General features: G+C 41.8%; 1 protein-coding gene across 4 annotated transcripts in view; it reads right to left on the bottom strand.

Moving 5' to 3' along the window:
- Positions 1–25,325, bottom strand: part of si:ch211-278j3.3 (E3 ubiquitin-protein ligase RNF19A) — a 54,104-nt gene extending 28,779 nt beyond the window's left edge. The window contains exons 1-4 of one of the 4 annotated variants that reach the window (XM_021601131.2): positions 25,095–25,322; positions 22,660–22,734; positions 19,921–21,124; positions 5,816–6,386 (exon numbers count right to left, since the gene is read on the bottom strand). In XM_021601131.2, the coding sequence (XP_021456806.2) occupies positions 5,816–5,968 (153 nt within the window). In that variant the 5' untranslated portion in view covers positions 5,969–6,386; positions 19,921–21,124; positions 22,660–22,734; positions 25,095–25,322. Of the gene's footprint in view, positions 1–5,815; positions 6,387–19,920; positions 21,125–22,659; positions 22,735–25,094 lie in introns of all 4 variants that reach the window. The other 3 variants (XM_021601134.2, XM_021601127.2, XM_021601133.2) reach the window with 3 other exon arrangements.
- Between the last annotated feature and the right edge of the window lie 523 nt (positions 25,326–25,848).

Genomic DNA, 25,848 nt, shown 5'->3' with positions numbered 1-25,848 from the left:
ATACCATGAGAGAAATCAGAGAGGAACCCATACCATGAGAGAAATCAGAGAGGAACCCCATACCATGAGAGAAATCAGAGAGGAACCCCATACCATGAGAGAAATCAGAGAGGAACCCCTACCATGAGAGAAATCAGAGAGGAACCCATACCATGAGAGAAATCAGAGAGGAACCCCATACCATGAGAGAAATCAGAGAGGAACCCCATACCATGAGAGAAATCAGAGAGGAACCCCTACCATGAGAGAAATCAGAGAGGAACCCCATACCATGAGAGAAATCAGAGAGGAACCCCATACCACGAGAGAAATCAGAGAGGAACCCATACCACGAGAGAAATCAGAGAGGAACCCATACCATGAGAGAAATCAGAGAGGAACCCATACCATGAGAGAAATCAGAGAGGAACCCATACCATGAGAGAAATCAGAGAGGAACCCATACCATGAGAGAAATCAGAGAGGAACCCCATACCATGAGAGAAATCAGAGAGGAACCCCATACCATGAGAGAAATCAGAGAGGAACCCCTACCATGAGAGAAATCAGAGAGGAACCCATACCATGAGAGAAATCAGAGAGGAACCCCATACCATGAGATAAATCAGAGATGAACCCCATACCATGAGAGAAATCAGAGAGGAACCCATACCATGAGAGAAATCAGAGAGGAACCCCATACCATGAGAGAAATCAGAGAGGAACCCATACCATGAGAGAAATCAGAGAGGAACCCCATACCATGAGAGAAATCAGAGAGGAACCCCATACCATGAGAGAAATCAGAGAGGAACCCCTACCATGAGAGAAATCAGAGAGGAACCCATACCATGAGAGAAATCAGAGAGGAACCCCATACCATGAGAGAAATCAGAGAGGAACCCATACCATGAGAGAAATCAGAGATGAACCCCATACCATGAGAGAAATCAGAGAGGAACCCCATACCATGAGAGAAATCAGAGAGGAACCCATACCATGAGAGAAATCAGAGAGGAACCCATACCATGAGAGAAATCAGAGAGGAACCCCATACCATGAGAGAAATCAGAGAGGAACCCATACCATGAGAGAAATCAGAGAGGAACCCCTACCATGAGAGAAATCAGAGAGGAACCCCATACCACGAGAGAAATCAGAGGAACCCATACCGAAGTCTAAAACATTGACATATGCGCAGTGCTTTCAGAGAGTATTTCCTCCACTGGACATTTAACTTTTTTTGTGTGTTTCAAAGTTGGATAAAAATGGATGTGACATTTTTTTGGTCAACAATCTACACCAAATAGAATGTAACGTCAAAGTTGAAGAATAAAAAATAAAACTGCACCTGTACATAGCCCATCTGTAAATAGCCCATCCAACTACCTCATCCCCATAATGTTATGCTCCTTTGCACACCAGTATCTCTACGTGCACATTCATCTTCTGCACATCTATCACTCCAGTGTTTAATTGCTAAATTGTAATTATTTTGCCACCATGGCCTATTTATTGCCTTTACCTCCCTTATCTCACCTCATTTGCACACACTGTATATAGACCTTTTTTCCTATTGTGTTATTGACTGTATGTTTTGTTTTATTCCATGTGTAACTCTGTGTTGTTGTTTGTGTCGAACTGCTTTGCTTTATCTTGACCAGAGGTCGCAGTTGTAAATGATAATTTGTTCTCAACTGGCCTACCTGGTTAAATAAAGGTGAAATAAAATAATCAATCCTGTCCAAACACTACAAGGCAGCGCTGAGGCTTCCACTGATCAAATCAAGCTCCTCAAAGGGTAATTACTACCATTAAATCACAACGATATCATTCCACCACAGCATCCAATATTGATAGAGGTTTTGTCAATAGTAATTCTGTGCCTGTTAATTTAATGTCCATTGATCGCTCTGTTAGCCGTCGTAAGGAACCCACTGTTGTTAGCGCCACCTATACTATTAATAGTTTTATATCAAGATATTGTTTTGCTACATGTGCTTGTCAGCATAGGGGTGTTTGTCAATAGTAATATTATGCAAAATGTACCTGAATTCTACTATTTGCTCAGTGACTTTGAATCCAATCAGGAAGTTTATCGTGGCTAGTTTATCCAGTTCTATTGAGTCTTGTGTCACCATGGATACTCCTGTTGTTTTCAAATCTCACAGAGGGGTTATACTGTTACATAGTAATATGCGAAGCCTGATGTCTAAACTGGACTTCCTGGGTGTCTGGGTGCTTGACACTTGCCCAGACGTTCTGGTTATCTCAGAGACCTGGTTTAATAATTTGATTATGGATAAGGACGTTGCCATTGCGGACTGAAAAATGTGTAATGTAAAAAACATAAGGGGGAGGGGTGGCTATTTATGTAAGATCTTCTCTGATGGTATCATACTGTCTTAAAATGTGTGAGCTGTTGGTTTAACAAAAAAAAGTGTCCATAAACCAAAATATGCATATATTTATTGCTGTGGTCTTCCCGAACCCCAGGCGTTCGGGCGAAGGCTGTTGGCACGATTTCTGATTATTTAAAACGATTTCTGGTATGTGAACTGGTTGTGCTTGGATATCTAAATCTAGACTGGTTTACCCCATGCTTCATGATCAGATTGAAGAATATCTGTCTTGTGTTCAACTAGACTCAGCTAATAGTGAAACCCACACAGATTACTGTAAAAAAAAAAACTAGCAAACTCCTCGTTGATTGACTTTATCCTGACGAACCATCCCCATTAGTATTTGGCTAGTGGTGTTTTTGCAAATGATATTCTCTTGTGTTTATCTACAAAGCAATCATGTAGAAACTTCCTATGTATCTATCATCATAAATTCAAATTTAGACTGGGCCCAGATTCACAAAACACTTATTATGCAAAAACGTAAGAAAACAAAAACAAAAAACAAGAGCAATTACTCAACAATAGATTAAGATTTAATAAAATATCGTCTAGCGAATCCTTTTAAGATGTTAAAATATTTATGATCAATATATTCATATATGAATAATACATCTATTTGTAATTATAAACTGGGTGGTTCGAGCCTTGAATGCTGATTGGCTGAAATCCGTGGTATATCAGACAGTATACCACGGGTATAACGAAACGTTAATTTTCACTGCTCTAATTGTGTTGGTAACCAGTTTATAATAGCAATAAGGTACCTTGGGGGGTTTGTGGTATATGGCCAATATACCACGGCTAAGGTCTGTGTCGTAGCACTCCGCATTGCGTCGTGCGTAAGAACAGCCCTTAGCCGTGGTATATTGGCCATTTACCACACCCTCTCGGGCCTTATTGCTTAAGTACATATGAGTACTTCATAGTTCATAATATATGGTGATATATATGCACAGGAAAAAAGGCACACACCACAAATTAAGACTCAAATGTATCGTTTCCCTTTGTGACCTCAGGAGGTCACAGGAAGGTGGCATCTGAAAGACTAAATATGTCCTCTCAGGTCATGTGAAATCCATAGATTAGGACCTAATTAATACATTTCAATTGACTGATTTCCTTTATATGAAATGTAACTGAGTAAAATCATTGAAATTGTTGCGTTTATATTTTTTTTGTTCTGTATAAATTACATCAAAACACAAAAAAAATGACATTATCTCAGAGCTTTATTATCCAAAACAATTCTTACCTAGGTCAGTCTCAATGCATGTTGTTGTGGCAAGTTAAAAGATATTAGCTAACTCTGTAAAAACTCTTGCTTGCAGGCAGTTGAAGAAAAGATCTTCTTTCTCGGCCAGGTGAAAAAACATGACTATATAATCAATATAAAATGTAATTAACCATGAGAAAGATTATTGTTGGAGCTGACAGCTGTTATTTTCCTTCACCTGAGGAAAACATTTTTAAAAACGCAACAGCTGCTCTGTCAGTTGGAGGCGGGGCCGGGGAGAGGGAGAGGGAGAGGGAGAGGGAGAGGGAGAGGGAGAGGGAGAGGGAGAGGGAGAGAGAGACAGAGGGAGAGGGAGAGGGAGAGGGAGAGAGAGACAGAGGGAGAGGGAGAGGGAGAGACGGAGACAGAGACAGAGAGAGACAGAGACAGAGAGAGAGACAGAGAGAGACAGAGACAGAGAGAGACAGAGACAGAGAGAGAGACAGAGAGAGAGACAGAGAGAGAGACAGAGACAGAGAGAGACAGAGACAGAGAGAGACAGAGACAGAGAGAGAGACAGAGAGAGAGACAGAGAGAGAGACAGAGACAGAGACAGAGACAGAGAGAGAGACAGAGAGAGAGACAGAGAGAGAGAGAGAGACAGAGAGAGAGACATAGACAGAGAGAGAGACATAGACAGAGAGAGACAGAGACAGAGACAGAGAGACAGAGAGACAGAGACAGAGAGAGAGACAGAGAGAGAGACAGAGAGAGAGACAGAGAGAGAGACAGAGAGAGAGACAGAGAGAGAGACAGAGAGAGAGACAGAGAGAGAGACAGAGAGAGAGACAGAGAGAGAGACAGAGAGAGAGACAGAGAGAGAGACAGAGAGAGAGACAGAGAGAGAGACAGCGAGAGAGACAGAGAGAGAGAGAAAGAGAGAGAGAGAGAGACTGTGGCGTGTGTAAACAAGCATGTGTAGATGACGGGTAGAGCTCTGATGTGAGCTACTCTGTTTCTTGGCAACAAAATGCACAGGTTGATGTTTATTGGGATGAGTCTTGCCCTTGAGGCAGCACTGAGCGATTTCTGCTAGATGGGCCAGCTGCGAAGTCAAAATTGGCGTGTATCGTAAATATGCATGAAATCTTTGCTTTTCGGTCTTCATTTAAGGTTAGGGATAGCAGTGTGGTTAAGGTTAGGTTTAAAATAGGATTTTATGACTTTGTGGCCGAGCCAGCTAGTGACCACTCTGCAGAGCTGCCTCCAGAACAAGATTCACGACGAGAAACACCAACCTGTACAGAATGCAGGAGACACTTGACAACTGGCTAATTGAACAAACAGGTCGGAAGGGCAGCAGGGGGTTGGGGGAGGGGGGACGAGAAAACAAACACACAGAGGCTTTCAAATGAATGGAAACATACAGAGGCTATGAACTGACACAGCATCTTAATCCCTAAGTACTGTAGTGCACTGCGTTTGACCCGGAACCACTATATAGGTGTAACAGTATAACTTTAGACTGTCCCCTCGCCCATACCCGGGCGCGAACCAACAACTGACACCCACGAAGCATCGTTACCCATCGCTCCACAAAAGCCACGGCCCTTGCAGAGCAAAGGGGGAACTACTACTTCAAGGTCTCAGAGCAAGTGACGTCACCGATTGAAACGCTATTTAGCGCGCACCGCTAACTAAGCTAGCCGTTTCACATCCGTTGCATCAGTACCACCGCTAACTAAGCTAGCCATTTCACATCCATTACATAGGGAATAGGAGAGACCCTGGATGCATCCCAAATGTCACCCTATTCCTTTCACAGGGTAATGGTTAAAAAATAAAAAATACAAGTGTGTTACTTAGGGAATAGGGTGACTTTTCCCCCATGGAGCTCTGGTCAAAAGTAGTGCACTATATAGGGAATAGGGTGCCTTTTCCCCCATAGGGCTCTGGTAAAAGTAGTGCACTATAAAGGGAATAGGGTGACTTTTCCCCATAGAGCTCTGGTCAAAAGTAGTGCACTATAAAGGGAATAGGGTGCCTTTTCCCCCATAGGGCTCTGGTCAAAAGTAGTGCACTATAAAGGGAATAGGGTGACTTTTCTCCCCATAGAGCTCTGGTCAAAAGTAGTGCACTATAAAGGGAATAGGGTGCCTTTCCCCCATAGGGCTCTGGTCAAAAGTAGTGCACTATAAAGGGAATAAGCCTTTCTCACCTGGTCTGCATGTTCGCTGGGTGTGAGAGTGATGGAGACCTCCTCCTTGTTGTGGGCCCCAGCAGGCCTCTCAAGCCTGGGATCGGATTTAGGCTTCCGGCTGAAGAAGGAGAGGAAGCTGAGGGGATGAGTCTGTTGCTTGGGCCTCTTCATGATCTGGAGATTGGGATGGAGCGAGCAGGCAGGCAGCCAGGGCTAACCAGCATTAGCAGATCAACAGGACACAGACCAAACGTGTGTGTGTGTGTGTGTGTGTGTGTGTTAGAGCCCCTTCACGGCTCAAAGTCTAGGAGAGGTAGCGCCACTGCAGTGTCGACGATGGAGGAAAAGAGAGAGAGAGAGAGAGAGAGAGAGAGCGAGACTAACAGAGATAAATAATTGTCCGGATGTGAAGAGGAGGTGATCCCTGTCGAGAGAACGAATCTCAAAATCTTCTTCTTCACTTGTTCCTCTCCTCTTTCCACCTCTTCCTCTTCCTTCTCTTCCTCTGTTGCTCCCTCGTTCTCAGTTAGTCTGGAACAGAGTGGCATTCATCCTTCTCTATACCAAGGGGAACGAGCGGCCCCTCGCCCTGCGGGAAAAGAAAAGAGATTAGCTACAATATTGCAAACTAACGCTCACTCACAGGCAACGACTTAAACGGCACCCTATTCCTTACACGATGCAGGACTCTAATCAACAGTTGTGCACTATTTCGGGAACGGGGTGCCTTTTGGGATGCAGCCACAGAGGAGAATACAAGGCCATGCTTCACAGGATACATACAGTATGTATTAAAGAACACTGTTGTTCAGCGATCCGTGGGAAAATGGCACCCTTTAACCATAGGGCTCTGGTCTATAGTAGTGTACTATATAGGGAATAGGGCTCTAGTCTATAGTAGTGTACTATATAGGTAATAGGGCTCTGGTCTATAGTAGTGTACTATATAGGGAATAGGGCTCTGGTCTAAAGTAGTGCTCTATATAGGGAATAGGGCTCTGGTCAACAGTAGTGTTCTATATAGGGAATAGGGCCCTGGTCAACAGTAGTGTTCTATATAGGGAATAGGGCTCTGGTCAACAGTAGTGTTCTATATAGGGAATAGGGCTCTGGTCTAAAGTAGTGTTCTATATAGGGAATAGGGCTCTGGTCAACAGTAGTGTTCTATATAGGGAATAGGGCTCTGGTCTAAAGTAGTGCTCTATATAGGGAATAGGGCTCTGGTCAACAGTAGTGTTCTATATAGGGAATAGGGCTCTGGTCTAAAGTAGTGCACTATATAGGGAATAGGGCTCTGGTCTAAAGTAGTGCGAATAGGGTTCCATTTGGGAGTCACACAGTCATAACTTTTAACAAGGCACACCTGTTAATTGAAATGCATTCCAGGTGACAATCTCATGAAGCTGGTTGAGAGAATGCAAAGAGTGTGCGAAGCTGTCATCAAGGCAAAGCGTGGCTACTTTGAAGAAATAAAAAAAACAAATATATTTTCATTTGTTTAACACTTTTTTGGTTACTACATGATTCCATACGTGTTATTTCATAGTGTTGATGCCTTCACTATTATTATACAATGTAGAAAATAGTAAAAATAAAGAAAAACCTTTGAATGAGTAGGTGTGTCCAAACGTTTGACTGGTACTGTACACAATCCATGTCTCAATGATCTCAAGGCTTAAATATCCTTCTTTTAACCCGTCTCCTCCCCTTCATCTACACTGGCTGACGTGGATTTAACAAGTGACATCAATGAGGGATCATATCTTTCATCTGGATTCACCTGGTCAGTCTGTGTCACGGAAATAACGTATATTTATACTGAACAAAAATATAAACGCAACATGCAACAATTTCAATGATTTTACTGAGTTACATTTCATATAAGGAAATCAGTCAATTGAAAGAAATCTATGGATTTCACATGACTGGGCAGGGGCGCAGTCATGGGTGGGAATGGGAGGGCATAGGCCCACCCACTTGGAAGCCAGGTCCACCCACTGGGAGCCAGGCCCAGCCAATCAGAATGATTCCCCCCCCCCCCCCCCCCCCCACACACACACCAAAGGGCTTTGTTACAGACAGAAATACTCCATCAGCTTAACCTCCGATGATACCGCAGGGGAAAAAGCTGGATGTGGAGGTCCTTGGCAAGCGTGGTGCCACGTATTGCCAAATTCTCTAAAATGACATTGGAGGTAGCTTATGGTGTATAACATTCAATTCTCTGGCAACAGCTCTGGTGGACATTCCTGCAGTCAGCAGGCCAATTGCACGCTCCCTCAAAACTTAAGACATCTGTGGCAAACTGCACATTTTAGAGTGGCCTTTTATTTTTCCCAGCACAAGGTGCACCTGTGTAATGATCATGCTGTTTAATCAGCTTCTTGATATGCCACACCTGTCAGGTGGATGAATTATCTTGGCAAAGGAGAAATGCTCACTGACAGGGATGTAAACACATTTGTGCACAAAATTGAAAGAAAAAAGCTTTTTGTGGAACATTTCTAGGATCTTCAATTTCAGCTCATGAAACATGGGACCAACACTTTATATTTTTGTTCACTATATACACACACACACACACTCTCTCTTTTGCCACCATTCCCTTGTTTTCGACCTTTACACCTTTGACCTTTATAAACATATCATAGGTCATTTGAGGGCTTCCGAGTTGCGCAGCGGTCTAAGACACTGCATCTCAGTGCTAGATACATCACTACATACAACCTGGTTTGTTTCCAGGCTGTACCACAATCGGACGTGATTGCGAGTCCCATAGGGCGGGCGGCACACAATTGGCCCAGCGTCTGGGTTTGCCCGGTGTAGGCCGTCATTGTAAATAAGAATTTGTTCTTAACTGACTTGCCTCGTTAAATAAAGGTTCAATAAAATAAAATAAATAGAAATCATGCTGGTAGTTCACAAGATAAAAGGGGTACCAGAGAAACGCCCTAAACAGCCTGCTTCAGGTAACAGAGCTTAATGCTACCAGGAGATAAACTCCCCAATCACAGACCTCTGTCATAATGCTACCAGGGTATAAACTCCCCAATCACAGACCTCTGTCATAATGCTACCAGGATTTAAACTCCCCAATCACAGACCTCTATCATAATGCTACCAGGAGATAAACTCCCCAAGCACAGACCTCTGTCATAATGCTACCAGGAGATAAACTCCCCAATCACAGACCTCTGTCATAATTCTACCAGGATATAAACTCCCCCAATCACAGACCTCTGTCATAATGCTACCAGGATATAAACTCCCCAATCACAGACCTCTGTCATAATGCTACCAGGATATAAAACTCCACAATCACAGACCTCTGTCATAATGCTACCAGGATAGAGGTCTGATTGGAGAGTGTATATCCTGGTAGCATTATGACAGAGGTCTGCGATTGGGGAGTTTGTATCCTGGTAGCATTATGACAGAGGTTTGTATGGAATGGGGTGAGTTTATGTTATTATTGGCACTGGTAGCTAAAATGTATCAACACTAAATAGACACTTTAACTCTTCGTGTCACAATACCAGACCTAACAATGAACAAACAGTCTATCTTCTGGCAAATTATCCACTCACTTTACCAACATTGCGTCGCGTAAACGCAAGAGAAAAATAGACTTTCTTTCTAATTTGAAGCGCATGAAGGCGTTCATGGGGACTGGTTTTTCTCATTCACTGCCGTGCATTCTAATTCCAGAGTATAGACGTGTTTAAAAAACAACACTTTGTTTGATTTTGGGCTTTACTCTCTCACCACATGGTCACATTTCTGGGCCTATCATCTCCTTACTGGAAGAGTCACTGCTTTGGCTCAACAACACAATATTAGAAAATGTACACGAACACTTTGGACCTGAACAAATTGTTTTTCCAATTCATTAGGATTTAAATAAAAGTAGCATACCTGGGGGCTAGTAACTCCGGCTAGTCACAGGTACGCAATGGCTTCAGAGAAAACACATTTTCCTAGATTTGTTTACACTTCTGTTTTGATATTTTCAACATGAAATCAAATTGTCAATGTCACGTGATCCATAACCCTGTTGTTTCACTCCACTTACTGGTAGCCTTCCCTTAGCCATCTGATCTGCCCATCCCTGAATGTCTTCCAGCATCCCAAACAGCACCCTGTTCTCTACATAGTGCAGGGTCCATAGGGAATAGGGTGATATTTGGGATGCTGCCTGCGTTTCTGTCCGCAAACCCTCAGTGCATCGTTAGGGCACTGTTATCTCCAATCAGATCATCCACCCATCAAAACATCTGTCTGTCTCTGTCTGTCTGTCTGTCTGTCTGTCTGTCTGTGTCTCTCTCTCAAAATGGCGGAAAGCTTTTGGTTGGGAAGATGTTGTTTGTCTGCTAACATCCGGGGGTCTACGTTTGACGGGCCAATATATTTTCCACCTTTAAATGGGATGGAGGGAGGGAGGGATGAGGGAGTGGAGGAAGCAGAGCATGAGTCGGGGGGATCCTTCCACTGAGGGCTCCAGGGAGAAACAGTAGAGAGAGGGGGGATGGAGAAAGAGGGGGGGGGGGGGGGGTAGAGAGAGAGCGAGAGAAGGGAAAACACACATCAGTTTACAGCCTAATGGCTCCTCTGTTTTCTGAGAAGAGGGAGGAAGTATACTGTCCAATCATCCTCACGGGACAAATTAGAACACAGAGTATCGCCTTAAACATTTGACCTCATGTTAATACAGAAGATCCCGTTCCATCTTGAGGTTTTATTCCCTCTTTTTATTTCCAGGAAATACAGCAGTTTGTTTCGAACCATTACTTACATAAAGTGTTTATCTGACTTTCATAAAACACCTCACAGGATTACAGGGAATCATGGGTAAAATAATCTGTCTTGAAAAGTTATTCAATAAGTCTGTTTGACCTGAACAAACAGAGCAACAGTACAGACTAACCTAATAGGATACCACACACACACACACACACACACACACACACACACACACACACACACGAGCCAACATGATTTATATGGTTGGTCCTGTTGTCTCAGATGAAGGCTGGACAAAATGCTGAACATACTGACCCAAATATTCTGCTGGGTTACTTACTGATAAATTACAACTGAGTTAATAAATCCCAAAAAGAAACAAAGAAGTTATTGTTGGGTTATTTCTGTGTAATTACCGTAGAATTTACAGTATTATTATTTATTTATTACGGTGGATAAATGCGTAGCACTTTTCTCTGTTAAGAGAAAATATTGTGTTGTTTTCGAGGGTCATAATGTCCTGAGGAAAACAAAATTGAAATTGAATTCCCGGAAAATCTTTTTTTAGTATAGCTAGGGGCATAACAGAGCCGGGATGAAGGGCCACGCCTACGTAATGCTAGGTAGGGGAAACACTGTATTGTCAGTCATCTTACTATTGACCTCCCGTTGATAAAGGTCATTGTGAATGCTGTCTATTACAGGGCCTTCAGAAATACCCCTTGACTTACTCCACATTTTGTTGTGTTACAGCCTGAATTCAAAATGGATTCAATTGATCCCCCCCCCCCCCCCCCCCCCCTCTCACCCATCTACACACAATACCCCATAACGACAAAGTGAAAACATGTTTTTTGACATTTTAGCAAATGTATTGAAAATGCAATACAGAAATATCATTTCAATAAGTATTCACACTCCTGAGTCAATACATGTCCGAATCACCTTTGGCAGTGATTACAGCCGTGAGTCTTTCTGGGTAAGTCTCTAAGAGTGATTACAGCCGTGAGTCTTTCTGGGTAAGTCTCTAAGAGTGATTACAGCCGTGAGTCTTTCTGGGTAAGTCTCTTAAGAGCTTTGCACACCTGGATTATAAAATATTTGCACACTATTCTTTTCAAAATTCTTCAAGCTCTGTCAAGTTGGTTGTCGATCATTGCTAGATAGCCATTTTCAAGTCTTGCCATATATTTTCAAGATTATTTCAGTTAAAACTGTAACTCAGGAACATTCACTGTCTTCTTGGTAAGTGTCACGTTCTGACCTTAGTTCTTTTGTTATGTCTTTGTTTTAGGTTGGTCAGGGTGTGAGTTGGGGTGGGCAGTCTATGTTCCTTTTTCTATGTTGTCTTTTAGTGTTTGGCCTGGTATGGTTCTCAATCAGAGGCAGGTGTCGTTAGTTGTCTCTGATTGAGAATCATACTTAGGTAGCCTTTTCCCACCTGTGTTTCGTGGGTGATTATTTTTCCGTTCCGTTTCAGTGTTTGCACCATTCGGGACTGTTTCGGTTTTCATTTTGTTTCTCTTGTTCTTTTTGTATTTTGTCTCATTAAAATGGTAGATCGGCAGAAGATGAATGTGCAGGTAGAGATACTGGGGTGCAAAGGAGCTAAATAAATAAATAAATAAATACCAGTATGGGGATGAGGTAGGTAGGTAGATGTGCTGTTTACAGATAGGCTAAGTACAGGTGCAGTGATCTGTAAACTGCTCTGACAGCTGGTGCTTAAAGCTAGTGAGGGAGATGCGAGTCTCCAGCTTCAGAGATTTTTGCAATTCGTTCCAGTCATTGGCAGCAGAGAACTGGAAGGAAAGACGACCAAAGGAGGAATTGGCTTTGGGGGTGACCAGTGAGACATACCTGCTGGAACGCGTGCTACGAGTGGGTGCTGCTATGGAGACCAGTGAGCTGAGATAAGGTGGGGCTTTACCTAGCAGAGACTTGTAGATAACCTGTAGCCAGTGGGTTTGGCGACGAGGATGAAGCGAGGGCCAACTAACGAGAGCGTAAAGGTCGCAATGGTGGGTAGTGTATGGGGCTTTATATATATATATATATATATATATATATATATATATATATATATATATACACACACACACACACACACACACACACACACACACACACACACACACACACACACACATTTAGATTGGAGATTCATTCTAAACTGCCACTTGAGGTGGTTTAACTGATCAAATGGGCAGCCTATCTACTGTAGAGAGACCAACATGAGTTCCTCAGAGAATAATTAGAAACCGGTTGAGTTTTATGATAACTAACTCATTATTAGTAGGCTATTTACGTTCCCATTTTGTACAACAATTGAATTGGGGTTTATGATATGCCAAGCCTTGATACGAATGATGATGTTATGCAACACGCTGTAACGGGCCTGATAACGGTAACACGCTGTAACGGGCCTGATAACGGTAACACGTAACGGACCTGACAACGGTAACACGCTGTAACGGGCCTGACAACGGTAACACGCTGTAACGGGCCTGACAACGGTAACGCGCTGTAACGGGCCTGACAACGGTAACATGCTGTAACGGGCCTGATAACGGTAACGCGCTGTAACGGGCCTGACAACGGTAACGCGCTGTAACGGGCCTGACAACGGTAACGCGCTGTAACGGGCCTGACAACGGTAACGCGCTGTAACGGGCCTGACAACGGTAACGGGCCTGACAACGGTAACACGCTGTAACGGGCCTGATAAACGTTAACGTTGTAGTGAAGTAGCATTAACGTTAGTTTTAACGTGCATTATAGATATTGATATTTTCCAGTTTATTTATGCTAAATATTGGTGGGTCAAATTGTCCGTCGTCATCATTGGAGAGGGGAAAACTGCTGGGGAATCATCTCGCATATCGTCTGGGTGATAGGATCAATTCCCTTGAACGGAGGCCCCCCCTCCCTCTGGCTCCGGTCTGATATATCCCCTGCCTCTCGTCTGCCGCATCTTTTTTGGCTTTCGCCTTTTTATTTTCTCCCTAGCACGCTTTCATCCGATTTGGGTCCCTTTTCTCATTAATACGTGTCGATCCATTATATTTTAAAATCGCAAGAAAAACGGCACAGGTGTCGTCCTTCTTTTTGACAGTCATGTTTTTTATGATTCCTTTTTTAAAGTCCTCCAGTACGTTACTAAATTCCTCCATCAGCTCCGACAATTTTTTATTTTATTTTTAATTAGTGGAGAAATTTGGACTTCATTGACGTGCCGTGATCAGGGTGGCTAAGCGGACAAAACAATAAATGGCAAAATAACTTAAAGTAATCACAATAGTAAATAATATTGTATGCTAGCTAGCTTGGTTTATTAACTAGCTAACTACAGAAGGATAACGTTAGCTAACTTTTTCGTTTTCTGTCTAGTACTGGTAAATAACAGATTGTATTTCAAAATCAGCCAACCCATGAGAAACCTTTACCCATGGAGTTACATTGTTATTATTTTAGGAAAAGCAACTTTGTGGCCTCATTTGTCAAGTAGGCTAGCTACTGCATTTCAACTCACGAAATACCTCATGTGTTACCAATCATAGTTTAAAACCATTAATCATAGATTTTCTGATCTAGATTAAAAAATGAAGTGGTGCAACACATCTCTGATTATTTATAAACCTAGATTTACAAAACCTAGATTGGATTCTAATCCTATATGTATTTAAACCATGTTGGTTGCAACCAACCCTATGACTAAACTATTTAAATCCATAATAAAAACTAACATTTCAGTAATTTTAACAAACTGATCTCAAATCCAGGCACTGCCAGTCTCTATTCATATTGAGGATATCCCCTGTGCCAATAAGGAACAGATCCTCCAGAACCCTCTGCAGCGTTTAACTCCCATGGAGAGATCAACAAAGGTTGGATGCATCCCAAATGGCTCCCTATTCACTTTATGCTGCATTAGGGCCCTAGTCAAAAGTAGTGCACTATATAGGGAACAATTTTGGAGGGAACTATTTGTCTTGGCAGTAAAACCAGAGAGTCAGCAGCATTCCCGCCAGCCTCCATTACGTAATCCGTGAGGTCTTTGGCTGGAGTGTTGTTTTCTTACCTTTGACATGGCCCCTGCTAAAGTAAATCACTCTACTCACTCACTTCCAGGTTGAACCCTTTACGGTACCAGGTAGGTAGGTAGGTAGGTAGATATATATATATTTTTTTTTTGAGTTCTGTGTAGAACCCTATGTGGAAAGAAACCCAAAACGGTTCTACATGGAACCGGAAAGGTTCTCCCCTATGGGGACAGCCGAAGAACCCTTTTAGCTTCTAGATAGATGTTTGTTCTTGAAGACTGTATGTAGGGACAGCAGTAGTGCACTATGTAGGGAATAGGGTTCCATTTGGGATACAGTTAGCAGAGCTGATGAGAAGAAGTGGAAAGCCATCCCTCACCAGGACACCATCATCTCGTTATGGTGCAGCAAAAAGTGAAGAATGTGCAGGATATTACAGAACACAACATGGAAACCCCAGTCCATTTCAAAATCATATTTCCCCCTAACCTTAACCCAAAAACCTAACCTTAACCCTAACCCCGGCTCCTAACCTTGAAACAAACCCTAGCTCCTAACCTTTACCCTAACCCCAGCTCCTAACCCTGAAACAAACCCTAGCTCCTAACCTTAACCCTAACCCCGGCTCCTAACCCTAACCTTAACCCCGTCTCCTAACCCTGAAACGAACCCTAGCACCTAACCTAAACCTAATCCTAACCTTAACCCTAATTCTAACCTTAACCCCGGCTCCTAACCCTGAAACGAACCCTAGCTCCTAACCCTAATTCTAACCTTAACCCCGGATCCTAACCCTGAAACGAACCCTAGCTCCTAACCCTAATTCTAACCTTAACCCCAGATCCTAACCCTGAAACGAACCCTAGCTCCTAACCCTAATTCTAACCTTAACCCCGGATCCTAACCCTGAAACGAACCCTAGCTCCTAACCCTAATTCTAACCTTAACCCCGGATCCTAACCCTGAAACGAACCCTAGCTCCTAACCCTAATTCTAACCTTAACCCCAGCTCCTAACCCTGAAACGAACCCTAGCTCCTAACCTTAACCCTAATTCTAACTTTAACCCTAAACCCCCTTTGATCACATCTTTACTAATGCAGCAGAAATTAGCTTTAAAGCCGTATCCAAATCCATTGGATGTAGTGATCCCAATATAGTAGCAATATCTAGGAAAACCAAAGTTACAAAGGCTAGGCCTAATATAATGTATAAGAGGTCATACAATAAGTTTTGTATTGACTCCTATGTTGTTGATGTAAAGAATATGTGTTGGTCTGTGGTGTGTAATGAGGAGCAGACACTGCACTTGACACATTTATGAAATTGATTATTCCAGTTACTAATAAGCATGAACCCATTAAGAAAAAAAGACAACAAAAAAAAACTGTTAAATCCCCGTAGATTGATGAGGAATTAAAGAATTGTATGGTTCAGAGGGATGAGGCAAAAGGAATGGCAAATAAATGTGGCTGGTCGAATACAGAAACTATCATTTCAAAAACAAATTGTTTATTTTTCAGTGAAATACGGAACCGTTCCGTATCTAAATAAGTCTAAATATTGCTGTTACATTGCACAACCTTCAAGGTTGTCATAATTATGTAAAATTCTGTCAAATTAATTACGTTTTTTTGTTAGGAAGAAATGGTCTTCACACAGTTCGTAACGAGCCAGGTGGCCCAAACTGCTGCATATACACTGACTCTGCTTGCACTGAACGCAAGAGAAGTGACAATTTTTTTTTTTAGCTAATATTGCCTGCAAACATGAATTTCTTTTAACTAAATATGCAGGTTTTAAAAATTTTTACTTGTGTATTGATTTTAAGAAAGGCATTGATGTTTATGGTTAGGTACATTGGTGCAACGACAGTGCTTTATTCGCGAATGCGAATACTTTTGGCAAAGTAGGCTGTGATTCGATGATAAATTAACAGACACCGCATTGATTATTTGCAACGCAGGACAAGCTAGTTAAACTAGTAATATCATCAACCATGTGTAGTTAACTAGTGATTATGTTAAGATTGATTGTTTTTTATAAGATAAGTTTAATGCTAGCTAGCAACTTACCTTGGCTCCTTGCTGCACTCGCATAACAGGTGGTCAAGCCTGCCACGCAGTCTCCTCGTGGAGAGCAATGTAATCGGCGCCCAAAAAATGCAGATTACCGATTGTTAGGAAAACTTGAAAATCAGCCCTAAGTAAATCGGCCATGCCGATTAAACAGTCGACCTCTACTTTACACCCCTTGCTATATTGTGGATAAAGAGTTACCGGTCTAACAGAACACAGAGGGTGTTCTTTAATGGAAACCTCTCCAATATAATCCAGGTAGAATCAGGAATTCCCCAGGGCAGCTGTCTAGGCCCATTACTTTTTAAATCTTTACTAATGACATGCCATTGGCTTTGAGTAAAACCAGTGTGTGTATGTATGCGGATGACTCAACACTATACATATCAGCTACTACAGTGACTGAAATGACTGCAGCACTTAGCAAAGACTTGCAGTTAGTTTCAGAGTGGGTGGCAAGGAATAATTTAGTCATAAATATTTCTAAAACTAAAAGCATTGTATTTAGGACAGATCATTCACTAAAACGCTAAACCGCAACCAAATCTTGTAATAAAAAAATTGAAAATTTAGCAAGTTGAGGTGACTAAACTGCTTGGAGTAACCCTGGATTGTAAACTGTCTTGGTCAAAACATATGATACATTTGACACAACAGTATCTAAGATGGGGAGAAGTCTGTCTATAATAAAGCACTGCTCTACCATAACAACACTATCAACAAGGCAGGTTCTACAGGCCCTAGTTTTGTCCCACCTGGACTACTGTTCAGTCGTGTGGTCATGTGCCACAAAAAAGGCTTTAGGAAAATTGCAATTGGCTCAAAACAGGGCAGCATGGCTGGCTCTTGGATGTACACAGAGAGCTAATATTAATAATATGCATGTCAATCTCTCCTGGCTCAAAGTAGAGGTGAGATTGACTTCATCTACTTGTATTTGCGAGAAGTATTGACATGTTGACTACACCAAGCTGTCTGTTTGAACTACTGGAGCACAGCTCAGACACCCATGCATACCCCACAAGACATGCCCCCAGAGGTCTCTTCACAGTCCCCAAGTCCAGAACAGAACTATGGGAGGTGAACAGTACTACATAGAGACATGACTACATGGAACTCTATTCCACATCAAGTAACTGATGCAAGCAGTCAAATTTGTTTAAAAAAAACCAGATAAAATTACACCACATGTACCAGCGGGAACTGTGAAGCAACACAAACATAGGCACACACACACGATAACATACGCACTATACACACACTTAGATGTTGTACTGTCAATATGTGGTGGTGCTGCAGTAGGGGCCTGAGGGCACACAGTAATGTTGTAAAATCTGTTAATGTATTGTAACATTTTTAAAATGGTATAAAACTGCCTTAATTTTGCTGGACCCCAGGAAGCAGCAGCTAATGGGGTTCCATGATAAATACAAATACACACACACAGACACTGACGCCAGTCGCCTCGACGGGTTGAATAGAAATGAGCTATTTAAAAAAAACAATGCTGTTGCTGAGGACCGGCCATTTGCAGACTCTAATAAGCATGAGTCGTTAGCTGTCTTGTCGCTCTATAAGCCATAGGCAGGTCCATTAAGTGTCTCTTGTCAAAATGCTTTTAAAACTCACATTATTTTTTATTTCAAATGACACTTAAAAGTTAGGTGCGTCCTGTCTCTATACATGCCTACTGTATAACACGGGAGGTTGTTTTGTCTAGAAGGCCAACATGAACACACCTGGAACGTGGCTGCGTGTGATGATACTACAGCGTGACGTTTGACCTCCAGCTGAAAAGGTGTCCAGTGATATCACCCCAGAGAAGATCTTACAGTACACTGCAGTTATGTAATAAAGCAACCCACGTGGCACAGTGCAGACAGAAATATGATACAGTAGACTGTTAGTCTATCTACATTATTAACCAGACAGAGCTACAGTGATAATTTTAAACATACATGGTTTGCCATTACAAACTCACTAACTGATTAACATAATAGAACATGTATTAAAACTAAATCAATAACTATAATCAAGTTTTGATCATCAATATTGTTATTCTGACTGAGTGAATCATTCCAATCTCCATTTACATATTTTTTTATTTATTTTTATGTGGCTATAGTAGACCTATACCGGTTGTGCACTAGCTTCCATGATGCTCTACAGTAAAGTGACAGAATGACAGATGGGTTATTACGTAACAAGACCAACAGTCCAGAATCTGTTTGCTCCTCTTTTTTTTTTTTTAAACGGCACGACAAAAACTGTTGAGGTCGGCTAAGACATAGCCTATTGTTAAAATGATTCCAACTCTGCTATTTTATCAAAGCTTTAGAGATAGATAGATAGATAGGAGAGTTGGGTCAAAATATGTTTGCCCCTTTAACTGTTGAGGTTGGTAAAATAGCATAGGCCGTTTTTCGTGCCTTTCAACGCTTAGGGATAGGGAGTTATAGACTATAGATGGATAAAATAGTTTGCTCTCCCGGAGCAAGCAACAGCTCAGGTAGGTAGGCTACAACGTAAGACTGTTGTGACACTTGTTAACCGAATAGGCTACTGAAAGCTGTTGCTATGCAATCACTGGCTAACCCGAAGGTCAGTTTTCAACAACGTAGGCATCTGCCCTGGGGAGCAGACCATGACACCCTAGCTATTAAATAGTGCACATAATTATCCATCCACGGGACAGTGCACATCAGCAATGCGGGTTTTGATGACATGTCCACAGGATCGCCTGCGAGCCGCGACACACGTCCCATGCCCCCGCGCAAACCACTGCTCCCCTTTCTCCAAGCAGACATTAATCACTGATTCCCAGTCTAATCAAATGTCGTGGTCCATTTTTTGATAGGCTACAATCATTCGTAGCCTAGAAATTATCGTATATTATTTAATGTCAGATTATATGCCAATTATGTTGGTTTTTTTTGGCATATTTTGGGGGAGAAACGTGAACTTATTTAGAACCCCTTTGAGGCGCATCGAATGATAGGCCTACAATATTGCACCATTCAAAGGCTCGTTTTATAAACACCGTATCATCACACCGCCTATCCATTATTAATAAGGGGTCTGACCAGCGCACCATCCCTGCAGGGAGTGGCAAGGTTACAACGTATTCCACCTAATTCATAATAAACAAAGAAATACGTTACATTCATCCCGTTCTACATCATTGCGCTCTCTGATTCGAAACGAGTGACATTGACATTACGCACATCACTATTATATTTATATTGATTATAGCGGCACCGTACCTCTCTCCGGCATGTTGTATTTGAAGTCCAGAATTAAAAACTAGCTCCTCCCCTCGAACAGCACCAACCCTCGCACTGTTCTACAACATATCTGGCCATCAAAGCTTAGCTACAATACGTCGCAAGATGCCACCGTTCGAGAAATGGTTTTAGCGAATGACGTTGCGGAGGAGATCCCCGTTGTAAGAGCGCGCTTCCCGGTTATTCCAGTAGCAGCAGGCGTGTTGGGGAGGGAGGGGTGCAACGATCCGCCTGCCTGCAGGAGGCACACTGCAGTGACATTGACCAATGGGATAACGCAGAAAAGAGTCCCTCTCCGATTCGTAAATATCTCAGCCTCATCAAATATTACAGCGCCAGTCTCATTCATTCAGTTTCAAATGGGTTAAAATTTTTGAGATGAAATAATCAACAATTTCAGAAATGTAGGCTAACATTCTGCAATCAACCTGACAGGCTATAGGCTTACATGTTGTTTAACTAGGGAAGTCAGGTAAGTTATTATTATTATTTACATATTTATGTAAGTTTAAGGCTTGTGCAACATGGGTGATCTTGATACATTTCCCAGCACAGACATTTTAAAAGGTAACCTTCACAGCTAGACAGTATTTGGAGTGTTTTCCCAGTCTCCCTAAATAATTATGAGTGATGAGAGGTATTTTGGATTTTTTTTTTTGTGTGCTGAGTGTGTTCAAACCATGACGTCAATGGTTGGTCTCTCTGTATCATTATTTTTTTTTTTTCATCAGTAAGATGGTAGCAAGTTACTTCTGAATACATTTCTTACATATCCCAATGAATTAATCCAGAATTTGGAAGTCAACACTATTGGTTTCTGCTGCTACTCAAATCAACATTACAGTTGTGGGTATACTAGGTATTCTACATTATACTACAACATCAGTACAACAATATAGATGTTTTGTTGGCTGAATGTTCCAGGCAGGGTCCGGAATGTTCTTCAGCTGGTGTGCATCGTCTTGTGTTGGTTGGGCCAATGGCAGCTGGTCTGGCAGAACTTCACGAGCTGCATGACCTTGGACTCAGACTGAACACTTTGTCTCTTGCCAGCCTCATGAAGTCCTTTTTCCTCATCCAAGTCAGATGATGTTGCGCTTGTTCCCGGCTGATAGTTTTCATCCAATGGGCCTCCGGGATCTGTACTACTAAAACTGGTGTCAAGGTCAGCAGCAGGATTAGTCTGTATAGGACACACACTAGTCAGTGATTTGCCAACATTTTACTACTTTGTCCCAATCAATAAAACACTCAAACAAAAAGGTACTATATCCACCCAGTCCCTTCACATCAATTGATCATGCATACTAACCTTCACAACCCCCCCCCCCCCCCCCCCCACACACACACACAATACCAAACCCCAACAGATACCAGTCAATCACCCATTCCATCCCCTCCATACTAAGGGACAAACATTTACTGAGGAAGGGGGGTGGTCCAACTCAAGTTTATAAAAATAAAAAAGCACCCCCCCTCCCAAACGTAAAAAAAAGGAAATAGTAATATACTGTAAGTTTATAGAGTTATAAAGTAGCGTTCATAACTCAACTAATGGCTGTCTCTAGTCAGTGGGCAACTGGCAAACCAGAGCGGAGCCTAGTTGCTAGGCAACTCGCAGACTGAGGCTGCATGGAGCAGTGGGAGAGAGAGGAGCGGCTTAGCAACCAAAACATATTTTCACAGTCTTTCGCTCCTGTTCTACTAATTTTCATTTCAACTTTCTTTCGTTGTCCAGAAGCCAAAAGGCACCATCCTAGTCATATTAAAAACAACTCATCCTAGTTGTTGTATATTTACATTTTCCATCTTTTAGAACAGGGTTTTTCAGCAAATTGCATTTTGGCAAATGTTAAAATGATCTATTCCATTCTCTGCTTCATTACAGTAGATGCGGAATTGTGTCTAGGATGGGAGAAATTATACACTGACTGGACAAAACATTAGGAACACCTGCTCTTTCCATGACATAGACTGACCAGGTGAATCCAGGTGAAAGCTATGATCTCTTATTGTTTTCACTTTTTAAATACACTTCAATTAGTATAGATGAAATGGAGGAGACAGGTTAAATAAGTATTTTTAAGCCTTGAGACATGGATTATGTGTGTGTTTGTGTGTGTGTGTGTGTGTGTGTGTGTATGTGTGCCATTCAGAGAGTGAATGGGCAAGACAAGATTTAAGTGCTTTTGAATGGGGTATGATAGTAGGTGCCAGGCACACCGGTTTGAGTATGTCAAGAACAGCAACGCTACTGGGTTTTTCACACTCAACAGTTTCCTGTGTGTATCAAGAATGGTCCACCACCCAACTTGACAAAACTGTGGGAAGCATTGGAGTCTATATGGGCAAGCATCCCTGTGGAACGCTTGACACCTTGTAGAGCCCATGCCCCGACGAATTGAGACGTTCTTAATGTTTTGTACACTCTGTGTATAGTAAAAACTTAGAGTGAATGTAAACCAGGGGGGAAATGACCTACCCTCCCCTGTGCGCAATAAAAAAAATTAAACTCCCCAAAGCAAAAAAAACTTTGACAACCCTCCCCTACCCCCGAACATCCCTAACGGTCCCTAACAAATCCGTTTCTCCAAATTTAGACTTTATGCATAAAACAACCAACTAAGGCTCCATAATATAGAGACAAATACAGTAGAAGTGGTAGCCGACTTATAAAACACACCAACTGTGACAACAAGACACAAACAATGTTTATACCTAGCTCCAATATATTTATTTGCTCATCATGGAGTCACAAGTTGATACCACTGCATATGTTAACGGGATCGGACTCTGTAAATATAAACACATACACCAGTCACGTTCAGTGATGCCAACTTAGCCATTTTGCTGCTATATTTAGCAACTTTTCAGACTACCCTGGCAACTTTTCTTTCAAACATCACCTAGCAACAAATTTAGTTACTTTCAAAAATTTGTTTAGAACTTTTAGCAACTTTTGAAAAGTGACTTAAACGCTAAAATGCACACATTTCCCCTCTTAATTAAACAAAAACGATTTTCTCTGTCACTCAACTCAGTCACAACACTGCTGCAATAGTGCGTTGTGAGTGAAGTGAGCAGCAGGCCAGCAGCAATTTCAGCCAATTGCAAATCATTGTTGGCTGACTGCAGCAGCAGTAGTACGGGTTTGACGAGCCAAACCCAACGAATATAGTTGGTCACGAATGTTTGATCTTGAACAGAACTTACAACATCAATCAACATGTCTCAATCAAAAGTGTACAGCCAGAAGTACAGAAAAAAAAGTGGGAGTCTGTACCCGAACAAATGTCAAATACTATTTTTTTTGCCGAGATGTACAGTTCAATTTGAGTAACGTTATTGTGTATTCTACGTAATGACGCAGTTTTACGTTATCACGCAATGACATCACAACGTCATTAAGCAACTTTTAGCAACAAATCAACCTGCCTCTTAGCAACTTACCCTGAAAATAAATTGGCAACACTGGATCGGACTCAGTAAATATAAACACATAAATTAATTTTTTGCAGTAGTTAGTTATTTACTGTAGCTTGCTAACGGTCCGGCAGGGTGAAGCTAACGTTACAAAATCACATCAACAGATAGCAGTTCGTTAATTACATTTATTTGCTTTAGAATTACGTTTTATGAACGCTAACTAGATCGATTTTGGTTTAGATTAATAAAATGTAGTTTTAGTTAGCTTGACTTCTAAGTATCTAATGAAATGCTACCCCACCAGTCTCTGCATGCCTGTTTGCCCAACCACACCGTGACTAAACTTTACAGTTGTTGTCGACACAATAATACAAATAAATAGTTATTCATAAGCTGATGTTCTATGAACAACTGACTGGTCCACTGAGTAATGTTAGCTACCTGTCCCAAAAACCTAGTCGGTATCAACGTGTGGTTACTTTAGGTTTCCCCATTAACTCACAGCAAAAAACTACCCTTTTCAAACGCAAAACGTTATTGTTGTCTGCTTGTTTTAGCCAATTATTAAACTACAACATGTCTACAGATTACTTGTCAACCATTCTTGCTCCCTAGTGTTCTCACTACTTAGGAAAATATAATATTGTAGGGCTTCCCTCATGGGTACTAGCAAGCTACCGACGGGAACATTTAAAACTAGCCAAGAGGAACAACAGAAAGAAACGGACTATACAGCTACAAGTAGTGAGTGAAATTAAACGGACTGTACTACACAAGTTTAAAAATATATATATTATTTAACTAGGCAAGTCAGTTATGAACAAATTCTTATTTACAATGACAGTTTACCAAAAGGCTTCCTGTGGGGACGGGTGATGGGATTAAAAATAACAATACAAATATAGGACAAAACACACATCACGACAAGCGAGGCAACACTTCATAAAGAGAGACCTAACAGCACAGCATGACAATATGGTAGCAGCATAAAACATGGTACACACATTATTGCGCACAGACAACAGCACAAAGGGCAAGACGGTAGAGACAAGAATACATCACACAAAGCAGCCACAACTATCAGTAAGAGTGGCCATGATTGAGTCTTTGAACTGTCCAGTCTGAGTGTTTGTTGCAGCTCGTTCCAGTCGCTAGCTGCAGCGAACTGAAAAGACGAGCGACCCAGGGATGTGTGTGCTTTGGGGACCTTTAACAGAATGTGACCGGCAGAACGGGTGTTGTATGTGGAGGATGAGGGCTGCAGTAGGTATCTCAGATAAGGGGGAGTGAGGCCTAAGCGGGTTTTTATAAATAAGCATCAACAAATTGGTCTTGCGACGGGTATACAGAGATGGCCAGTTTACAGAGGAGTATAGAGTGCAGTGATGTGTCCTATAAGGAGCATTGGGGCAAATCTGATGGCCGAATGGTAAAGAACCTCTAGCCGCTCGATAACCCCCTTACCTGCCGATCTAAAAATTACGTGTCCGTAATCTAACATGGGTAGGATGGTCATCTGAATCAGGGTTAGTTTGGCGGCTGGGGTGAAAGAGGAGCGATTACGATAGAGGAATCCAAGTCTAGATTTAACTTTAGTCTGCAGCTTTGATATGTGCTGGGAAAATGTCTTAGCTGATTTGACTTGGCTACATGCATGTTTTGTTATTTCTGTTTTAGTTTCCTATTTTACAATGGAGGTCAATATGGGGGAAAAAAATTATATTCACCAATTTGTGTGCGTGGTCGAGGCTGAATTTGTTATTCTTACGTGGTTCCAATCGACTGGCGGTACTACGTCTTGAAATCGCTGTTCATTCTGGATATTGTGGTTTGCTTACAACCAGGAAATGTAGATGGTACATTTCTACAGGTGACGCGAGATGCGCCTTCTTTTTCCCAACGCAGTTCAGCCAAAACCACGCCCCGTTATTCAGAGGCGTTCTACAACGCTTCGAGCGTTCTCCATGTCCGGAAGTGACTTTCGGGCACTGATTAATACCATTTACCCTTGTATTTCAAGATTGAAAAATATAATAACATAATGTCGTGGGCAGAACTAGCCTTTAACGTCTCTTAACGCTCAAAGACAGATCCAATGGCTGTCGCATAGCGTATTTCGATTGAATGATTAGCTAATAAATATTTGAGAAATTCTAAATAATAAGCATAGGACGTAAAGCCAGTTTCAGGTCGGATATTCAACGAATATTCACCTGTAGTTTTCCTTACGTCCACCAACTGTAGTTGGTGACATAGTGACAAATTACATTTTCACATTTCAATAGCTCTTTAACCATTACTCCTAAAATGTTCAATCCTGGTTGTAGCTAACCCGATGGCATAGACACACATTGCACACCCTTTAGTTTGTCCATTTTCATCTCACATGATTTTACATGCGTTTTTCAAACATTCTAATTTCAATAGCTCCTTGGTCATACTTGGTCATACTCCTTGGTCATACTTTGTCATACTCCTTGG

The sequence above is a fragment of the Oncorhynchus mykiss genome, chromosome 4, assembly GCF_013265735.2.
Source record: "Oncorhynchus mykiss isolate Arlee chromosome 4, USDA_OmykA_1.1, whole genome shotgun sequence".
In the NCBI taxonomy this organism is placed as follows: domain Eukaryota; kingdom Metazoa; phylum Chordata; class Actinopteri; order Salmoniformes; family Salmonidae; genus Oncorhynchus; species Oncorhynchus mykiss.
The sequence above is the reverse complement of the archived record's forward strand: the minus strand, read 5'-3'. Positions and strand labels throughout refer to the sequence as shown.